This window comes from Centruroides sculpturatus, unplaced genomic scaffold, assembly GCF_000671375.1.
Source record: "Centruroides sculpturatus isolate CEXI.00-Female unplaced genomic scaffold, Cexi_2.0 scaffold890, whole genome shotgun sequence".
NCBI classification, from domain to species: Eukaryota; Metazoa; Arthropoda; class Arachnida; order Scorpiones; family Buthidae; genus Centruroides; species Centruroides sculpturatus.
In genome coordinates this window covers 339,189-349,832 of record NW_019385014.1, presented here as the reverse complement: position 1 = coordinate 349,832, position 10,644 = coordinate 339,189, and the positions used below count along the sequence as shown (strand labels likewise).

Here is a 10,644-nt window from a genome sequence, read left to right as displayed (position 1 = left end):
GAGAGAGAGAGAGAGAAAAAAAAAAGAAAGAAAATAAGTTATTTTATAGCTTCTAAAACACGTTCAAAATGTAGTTTCATCTAAACTTATTGACACGAAACTGTACAATGTTTAACAATTACATTACTGAATTAAATCTAGTAAATCCGCATTTACATAATCAAGTCCAGAAATAAAGCAATTCAAATCCTCTTTGCTAGGATTTCAAGCAAATTTCGTTATGATGATTGAAAATAATGTTCTAGATAAGTAGTCGAGTTGATTATAATAAAATTTAGGTTTATAACTGAAATAAATATTTATTTGATTATTTACTTTCATATTTTTGTACTAAATAAATGTATAGAGAATCAGTTAAGAGTTGATATTATTAGATTTAACTTGTTTATGAACATGTTTAAGTTGACTTGTAAATCAGTACAGTACATATTATTGAATAAGTTAGTTTAATATTCCATCAATACATCTAAGTTTATACATAAATCTGTTCGTAAATTAGTTAAACTATCATGAAACTATAAAGTCAGGAGTTTTGATAACTTTCAGGATCAATCTGAAACAATATAACGATAAAGGAATAAAAAAATTACGTGTAAAAAATAAAAAATAAAATAAAATGTCCCGATTGTTAACGTAGAATTACGTTGAATCTTTTAATTGAATTGTCTATCGGAACGTCTCAGAAGTAATTTTCTTTAATTAAATTTAAACACAAAAATATTACAAATGTTACGTCTTCACTATCGAACCAATCAAATTAACTTGTCTCGTTTGAATGTCTTAACTTTTGTTAATTCGATTGGCTGAAACGTTAGACTGGATCCACCAATCAGATTAATGAAAACGAATATATTTTGTTTATAACTATTCATTGGTGGAGTAGTTTTGTATTTGTTTGATGTATATTGTTGCTCTTAAGGGATATATATATATATACATTTAAGATAGGCCTACTATAATTTATGTTAAATGTACGTCGACGTATACGTAAAGTCATGAGTTTATTTCTTTGATAGAAACAACGTAAATTTAGAATAAAAGTAACATTTAATTATTTATTACAATGTTATAGACGTTGTTCTTGATATTTTACATCATATACAAAATGTAAGTTGAAAGATTTACATCTGCAATCCTATCATTCGTTGATCCTATTGACATTTTTACGATGTTTCAGCAACAATAACGTATTTAGATATAAGGGAAAAAATTATTTTATTGATTATCTACGTGCTGCAAAACGTTCTTTTCAATAAATATAATTAGAATTAAAAAAGAATCTGTTCTAGAAAAAAAAGAGGAGGAACATTTTTCATTCTGGGTTATGTTAATGGATTAATATTAAAATAAAACACATTTCAACGTTATTAATTTCGTGGAAAATGTGTTTTTTTTTAATAATACTTTTTAAAAGAATTTTAAATCTGTTTTATTAATAGTATCAAAAACTTTTTCTATCAATAGTTATGATAAGATAATTTAGAATAAATACATTTCTTGTTCGATGAAACATTATTTTATTTTGGTTGATTATTGTAAGATTGTTTTTTACCTTAGGCTATCAAAGTACAATTAGAAATTATTGTGTGTTTGAGGTATTAACTGAATTACCTTGATAAGAATTTTCAAATTTAAATTAACAATAATATGTTCATAATATTTTATTAAAATTTAACTATATTAAAGCATGCTGTTATTCCAATTTGTTTTAAATTAAGAATTCAGTATAATAATTTCCTTCCATTCTTCTAATGAAATATCTCAACAGAAAGTATTATCATTAGTTCAAAATTATATAATAAAAATGTTTTTACATTAAATCTCCAATATGAAACTTACATTGAGTGTATTATTTTTGTATTATTGATTATTAAGACATACCTTGTATTTAGATTTCTGTGTAATAGAAATATAATTATGAAAAAGACTCAATAAAAATAAAATGAGAAATCAACTGAAATATTTTGTTTGCAAAAAAATGTTTGCTTTTAACCTAAATCATAACTGAAAATAAAAAAATAGCCACTTACTGGAACACAGATTTTTCACAACTAAAATGAGCGTTATGGAGTAATAATACTAATAATATTTTTACAAGATATTTTTCTTCTCATAAGTTTGCTAATTTACAATAAATAGACTGATAAAAAACAATCATTATGAATGATAATGGTGTGCACTCTATGCACTTTAGATATAAATGTATGCAGTTTTCATAGCATCATCACCATTTAATTTGTAATTCAAATTAATAAGATATATGAAAATGTAATTTGCATGTACTGTACCTTACATAAATTTGGCATATCACATTGAAACTTTATGCTATTATGAAAAATGTTTTGATACCTCTTTTAAATCATGTTTTAAAAAAATATTCGTGGTTGTGGCGTAGTAAACACTACACTAGTATTGTGTTTTATTATAAAAAAAATATATTCATTTATTCCTTAAAGAATTTATATATATATGGATTTTACATATTTTAAATCACTTGACTTTTTATATTTTAAGTAATTCTATTGTATGATCTTAAATATGACAGATAATGATCATTAAAGCAACTTATCCACTTAATAATGTTTGTTTGCCCCTGTAAAACTGGTTTTACCTTATAAGAAATAAATATTTTTATTTCTACAATATAATATCTCATTGACTGACACATTTAGATCAACAAGTACTACTTTGAATTAATCGAAAAGCCGAGGAAACCACCAATTACTTTAGTTAGTAGAGCACGAATAAGAAACCAAAAATCAAGAAAATCCGCGTTACTTGTTCTAAAACACGTCAATTAAAATTGTTTTCACACGTTTTAACCCGAGAATAAAACTTTTATTCAGAAAATATTAATAATTATTTTTCTTTATTCTTAATTTCTAAAACTAAAATATATTGTACTTCATATTCTTTATTTTTTTAAGTACGTTTTCCATATTTTAATTGGGGGATGAAAATAAAAAAAAAGATAATGCGGATACGATTGACTGTCTATAAACAATGCATTTGATGATACTTCATTGTTTTATCGTATTTATTTGTAAGACTTTTTTGTTTATAAGTAGGTCATTCGTTGACCCTTTCGACATGGAAATTTTCTTAACAATTACTATTATGAACTTATCCGGTAGATGGCACTTTCACCAACCATTTCGCGCTCATTCTAAGTGCTTTGTGTATTATGAAAGAAATACATCATCGGAACAAATTTAAATTTTAATTAAATAACTAAAATAATGATAAAATATAATTATTAGTTTCTCTTCATATTATTTGACACATTTTAAATTAGCACAACCCGGTTTGAACCTGGTTCGGTCATTCCCGTTCTTTACCTTTTTTTCATTTTTTTCCTTTTAATTATTAGAACAGATGTGGAGAAATTTCATATTTACTAAACTAAGTCACATTTAAATCTTTTATTGCTTAATCTATTCGAAAACGGGAAACTTTCTTCAAATTTAACAGCATTGGTATTTTGATTTAATTAATTAGTAGTAGGAATGAATGCGTGATGTTAAAACTACAAAGGATACTTACATGATACATAATACACTTCAATGACATCCATTTTAAAATGCATAGTGAAATGTAAAATAATTTAGACCTATAAAAAAATGGCGGACATGATCATGCGCATTTGTAAGAATTGTTGCATATTGTTAAGAATTCAAGTAAAAAGCTTTTTATCTCGAAAGCTAATTATCTGCCCTAATTTTAATGCAAATTACCAATAAAACATTTAATATGTCAACGTATTAAAATTTCTTTTACGTTTTTTTTAATAAAATTGTGAAAACTTTCATACATTATCCATATTTTTCAGTATACAAAAGTGGGAAATTTAAATTTAAAAATGTCCCGTTTTTGAAAATTTTATTAAAAGTGTAATTTTTGAGAATATTTCAAATTTCATATTCAAATATAATACAGGAAATAGGTGAAATAGGTCAATGATAGCTTCAGCATAAAGAAAGAAAAATTGTATCCTTCCAGCATATTAGTGGGAGTAGATCCTACCTTACCTTGACATAGATAATAGCAGGTCCTGCCTGGGGCAGTAACATTCTTCTCGCGAAAATTGGCAAGATTTTCTATGATTGTGACGCACTTAATGCTTCGGTGCTATAAGGTAGTTTTTCTGATATCGAATGTTATAAATACCTTCGTTTATTCCAAGGACTTGGTAGTTTAGATTTTGAATTTAGGGGAAGTACTAGGATAATTCTCTCCATCAATCCAACCATTATGATATTCTTGCCGTTTCTTGCGTAAGAGCTTTCTCTTATTCTTCGTGACATATCTAGTAATACGTGCGAAGGATTAAACGATTGTGATACTTTGCTGCATTTTTATGCCAGGAAGGACGATGTATTAAAGTGTTGGAACCACAGAAACAAGCGAATAAAATTAATGATGGAGTTTTCCCAAACTGCCCTTCGTGGCTTGCCCTTGATACTATATTGTCTGGTCTATTCAGATTATTGTGGGCCTTCAGTTCGTAATGATAAAAGGAGTCGTTTTTAAAGCACTTTTAAATATTTTGTGGTGTTTTAAGACATTAAAACCTTATTTTACGATATTCAAATTTATCAACCGTAATTAAAAACGATACACCGTTATAGAGCAGCCTATAATCATTCGAAGATAGGAAATTATCGAAGCGTATAATAGTAATAATTAAATTATCAGGTTCCGTTAAAAACCAATCTTATGCCGGAAAGTTTAATTAATTTTACATTTCAAAAAGTAAATATTGCTTCATTTTGTCCATATTTAGAAATCAAATTAAGCAAGATTCGTTCTTAAAACTCACTAACCGTGAGCACACTTAAAGTTGTTTTCGTGCGATTTAGTTTGTGCATTTGATCGATTGAAAAAAAAAATCTTAAAAAGTCGAATTTCCGCTTTTGTCAATCGAATATTTTTGTCTTGCGACCTAGGACGAAGGTAACGATTTTTATTTCTGAAAAAAGACTCGTCTCTATACAAGGTTATTCATTGAAAGAAGGTCAAAAATGCTACTACTAAACTAGTATTCATTGTTACGATGCTATAAAATCATTGCCGATTTTAAATTATATGAATTAAATATTTTGATGTCATTGGCAAAGTAAAACGCTTTTATTAATAAACCAGAAGACGATATTTTTGTGTTTATATGTAGGCCAATTCATGCATATAAAATTTGATATCTTTTTTCATTTTCTTCTAAGCTCTTTATCTATGAAGCATCACTTTTAGATGGACTCTTTTAGACGAGAATATTCAGCCAGGTCAACAACCAAGTCGAGGAATGTGGCTAGCCTTGACTGTCCTGCCAGAATCTTCCGCTGACGTCTGCTTATAGCTTAAATGTGATTGCGGTCACCTTTACCGTTTGATAGAATTAACTTATCATAAGTCAGGTCACAAGTCTTTAGTATGTTAATCGGTTTGGTTTTCCTAAATGTTGCCCACAACTATTCCACCTGTAGCCTATATGTTGTCGGCATATATTTAGATAAAGAAAATTTAGAAACCCAGACTTTTTACGGAGTTTTGAATGTGCCAAAAGTTTAACGAATACTAAAAATTATAACTTTTTGAATTGAAAGGAAAAGAATCTGACTGTCACTTGTTCGGCACTAGTTAAATTCTCTTTGATAACTAGAAATTCTGCATTACAAAGTCAAGAATAAAAATAACGAGAAAATATTAAAACTGGTTTTCTTATTTTATGCTTAAAGCTTGTAATTTAAATTAAATGATGCGTGAATTTTCTACATTTCTTATCGATTTTTCATCTGATAAACTGTTATATCACTATTTTTCTTAAGAAATTTCAAATGCGAGCTATGATTATTGGCAATATAAATAAATTTTAACAGTTGTAGTACTATCTGATATAACGAGTCTGCATTAATGGTAGGCTTTTTATAATAAGTTTTTTCTGTTTGTTTTTCATTCTTGGAATTTAATCTGCATCCGATAACCTACCTACATTGTCCATAAACAAGATAGATAAAACCATTAGAGCAATAATGCCTGCTTTGCTCCTGTTAATCGTTTGAAATCGAATTTCTCAATTCGAATCTGTCGACTCCTTCTATAGACATTTTGAATTATGGAAATCAATCTGCATTATAACTTATTGTTAGAAGGAATGTAATTAGATTTTACAGTAAGAACATTTTTAGATTAGGCCCTATAAAAAAAACTAAATCATTATTGAGGGCGATCGTAGACTTAACGGAATAAGTCTTCTGGTTTTTTCAACTTTTTTTTTAATTGTTTTATTCTTTGGCTTCAGTCCAGCACCCCTGGACCTGACCTTCAGTCTGGAGTGTTGGACTGGTAATAATAAATTACAGATAAGCAAGATTACCCGGAAGTGGCACAAAAATGAGGTTATGGAAACTTCACTTAATTGTGAAATGTATGCAGGAATTTTAATTATGAATAAGACTTAAATTTTAACTTCTGCTCCATAAATTTCGATCATTTCAAAAATATCATGGTCAGGGTTATTGAAAGTATTAATAAACCGGTTCAAAAAAAAGGTTAAGTGTGCAAGGTTACTCACCTTAGCTGACCCCAGCATAGGCGTTAGCTGTATTTTACATATGACGCCTCGTAAACTAAGAGATTACTAAAGCTGAGTATGTAGGACGCATTCGCGATTTTTAGGTGAAAGTGTGTCATGTTGCCTACACCCAGATAATAATTTCTGTCTTTTCTTGGCTAAAAAATCGAGTTCCAAATGGTTGAGATTTTGGGATTTCCTCGAATAATTAAGATGAAGTAATATCTTTTTTTAATGAAGTAGGCGAATGAATTTGGTGTTCAATAATTCGGTCTGTCTCAACTTTCATAATTCTGNAGACATGTTAATTTTTAAATATACTTGTATATTGGGCCACAAGTATATATTATATATACTTGTGGCCCAAAACTCCTTGACTTCTTTCAATGCGGCCCAGAGAAACAAAAAGGTTGGACACCCCTGGCCTACAGTGTATATTATTATTTTAAACTTACTTTAAAAAGTGGTTTAGAGTTTTTCACTCTATAATAGTTCATTTCTTCCTTTGCTACAATGTTCTTCAGTCACCTCAGCATCACTTTTTATAGGCAATTTGTCCAGTATATGTTGGCTCTGACCTGCACCATTCACTTGTTCTCATTGTGAGTCTGGCCATTTACATTGTGGGTTTGGCCACGCTCACAATTACTGCTCACCTAGTGAAAAGTGTTAAAAGGATAGTCACCTCAGCATCAGTCACTTGCTATATACAGTTGAGGTTAAAAGTATTACATTATTTATGTCCTCAGTGTATTCTTATACATCATTTATGAATTATAAAAAAATTAATGTACTGTACTGTATTCACTTACATGTTTGCATCAGATAATAAGAAACTTGATTAATCAGGGTTCTTCTGCATTTTCTTAATTGTATATCACTGTTCCAATGATGATTTCTTCAGTTATTATCTGTATTTTGATATTTTTGAAGATAAATAAATAATAAATAATTTGAAATATAAATCCTTTTGATATACTAGTGTTTAAATATTCCAAAACAATCAACAAATGCTAAATTTTGTTGATAGAACAATTAATTAAGAAGCTGCTTAATTCTGGAACTAAAATTTATTTAATTAATAACATTTTTATTGTACTTCAAGCCTTTTCAACTTACAACTAGTTAGAATATTCCAATCATTTGTAATGCTTTTGCTCTTTCTTTGATAACTCAAAGAAAGAGCAAAAGCATTACAGAAAAATAAACTGTTTTGGTTTCAAGAATTAAGCAGTTTTTAATTAATTATTCTAATATATTGGTGTCATTTCTGATAGATTATTTTAAGGAATTAAATAATTTTGTCATAGTTATGAATGAAGTTATTAATATATATAAAAATGAACTGTTGAATTATATTCCTTATACATCACTTAATATATATCCAGCAAACATTTTATTTTATACATATATTTTGATAATTCAGAAACAGTATTACAATGTAAAATTATAAAAACTTTTGCTTAGAACATGTTAATAGGTTCTCACACTAGGAACAATTTTTAGTGAAGACAGAAAGTTAGATTTGGAAATCAGCAATAGATTAAGCAAAACAGATCATGCAGAGAGCCAATTGAGCAAATATATCTGGAACAAGAAAGACTAAGTCAAGACAAAATTAGCTGTGTACAATACAATTTTTAAACCTATACTGACATATGGTTCTGAGAGTTGAATGAGAAATAAGAGAATTGACCAAAAATTAGGAACAGCAGGATTAGTGGTGTTAATAGATAGATATAGTGACAAAATCATATTAGAAATGAAGACATAAGAAAAAACCTAGGTAACTAATATTTTGTCAAGAGTAAGTGAGGCTAATCTGAGGTGGTTTGGTCATTTAGAATAAGAGGAGAGCAACTAGCCAAACAGGTATTTGAAGCTAAAATCAGAGAGAAAAAAACCAAAACCAAAAACCATCCTAGACAAAGATGAATTAATAGTGTTAAGCAGGGCTTAGAGGGAAGGAATTTAACTTTACTCCAGGCTAGAAACTTGTCTGTCAATAGGAGAGTTTGGAGAAAAATAGTGGATGGTAGTAGAAAAGTTTGATTTTTTACCATGTTGACCTGTACACCCTCTGGGTATCAGTAGGAATGGATGATGATGATGAACTTTTGAAGTATTTTGCTACTTCACATTTTCAATTATCTTGTTTGTGTTCACTTAATTAGTGATAAATTGTAGTGTGCAATTTATATTAACGTATTTAATTAAAATGGTTATTTACAAATATCTTCATTTATTAATAGTACTATTTATTGTATACAGGGTGATCAGAAAATGTCTGGCCAAAATTTAAAGGGGTTAGAGGGGACGAATATAAAAGGATTTGAAGTACAATGCTTGTCCATACATTTTCTAATCAAGTATATTTTTAACTTTATGAAACAGAATATTTCTGTATTTTTTGATAAATAGTTCCTGTGGTAAGATCGATAAAATTAAGGCATATTTTATTATAAAACAGTCTGTTATTGACAGTTTTATAAATATTGTTTACACTTTATTTACAGGAATAAACAAATAGAAATGAGATTTTATGATTAATATAACTTTTTATAATGTTCTCTCACCATTATAGAAATAAAGTCTAGATTGTTCCTGATATACTGCATAAATACTATATTTCAGCTCTGTTTCTTCACTTAATGATATATAGATTAATCAATTTGAATATATTTAATTAGTAACTAGAATCAGTGTAATTTTTTAATTTATATAATTATATTATATTATATATAATTATTTATGTTGTTATAAATTATAGAATACTAATTAATATAATTCTCTTAGCAAGTATTATTATTGCAGTGTTTTAATGAAATTGCTTATGTTGTTAGAGAATGTAGGATTAGATAAAGATGAAATGAATTAATTCCATTCATTGTTTAGCAATGACAATGAGTCTTATAATTAATAAGTATAAATTCCATTCAACTCTTTAGTTTTTGTAATAGGTTTTACACTTCCCTTACAGAAGAATATATTTTTAATTATATAAATCTGAAGATTACACATTAAAGGATTTTTTCCTCTTGTTGCTATGGAAAAAGTTCTGATCTCTGCCTTCTGATGAGGATTGGCTTTCATTCTCTGTGAACTTCAGCAAATATGGAGTGATCTTGATCTTGAGTTCTGCTCGGTTGCAAAGCTCAAGTTTAACCATTTTTTTTTTTTTTTCTTTTCTTTCTTCTTCTTCTCCAGTCTGACTTTTCTTTCTTCTTCTCCTGAACTTGAAAAGTTGTGAGAAGTCAAAGATCAAACCATCAGCACCCAGACTGGACCACTAGCACCTGATCATTAAAACTTTTCCCTGTAGCAAACCATCACTTCATTGTTGTTTGCCCATGTCTGGAAAAACTTTCCATCAGTAGACGTGATAGATTCTTTTAAGAAATTGTGTCAATTTCTATTTACACTGAAATCATAACTACTTTTCCTTCACAAACACAAAGCAGAAAAGATTTTAATAAATGTAAATTTTAATTGGACAAATCTTCTCATTTTATAATAAATCAATCCTAAATTTGTCAAAGATTTTAAATAACCTACTAAAACATTTTTTTTTATTATTAGAAATGAAATATTCTTTTTCTCTTGAAAAACATTCCATAATTTTATAAGAAATGTAGTATAATTTTAATTATTATATATTTTATTTCTATTATATCATATATTTTAAAAGAAAAAAAAATCTCTAATACATTTTTAATAAAATAAATGAATATTTTGTTGTAATGTTTACATTACAATGCCATCTTCAATATTAAAAATTTATTAACATAGTTATACTGTATATGTGTATAATTCATGCACATATACATTTTAAAAAATAAAATTTAATGTAAATTGTAAATTATTTAGTGACATTTAAATTGATATAATTAGAAATAAGTTTTTATTTACAGTCGACCCCCGTATAAGATCATTGATTATTCCGTTTTATATGAATTCCATGTTGTACAAGTCACTTAAATTTTACAAATACGTGAACCGTTTACAGCCCGGTACACGTATTTGTAAAATCTAAGTGACTCGTACAACATGGAATTCATATAAAACGGAATAATCAA

The 10,644-nt window shown here is 27.7% G+C and overlaps 1 protein-coding gene across 1 annotated transcript in view; it reads right to left on the bottom strand.

Annotated features, from left to right (window-relative positions):
- Positions 1–4,250, bottom strand: part of LOC111633439 — an 8,604-nt gene extending 4,354 nt beyond the window's left edge. Inside the window, exon 1 of the mRNA XM_023378009.1 lies at positions 4,168–4,250. Within this exon, the coding sequence (XP_023233777.1) occupies positions 4,168–4,250 (83 nt within the window). The remainder of the gene's footprint in view (positions 1–4,167) is intronic.
- Positions 4,251–10,644: the final 6,394 nt, after the last annotated feature.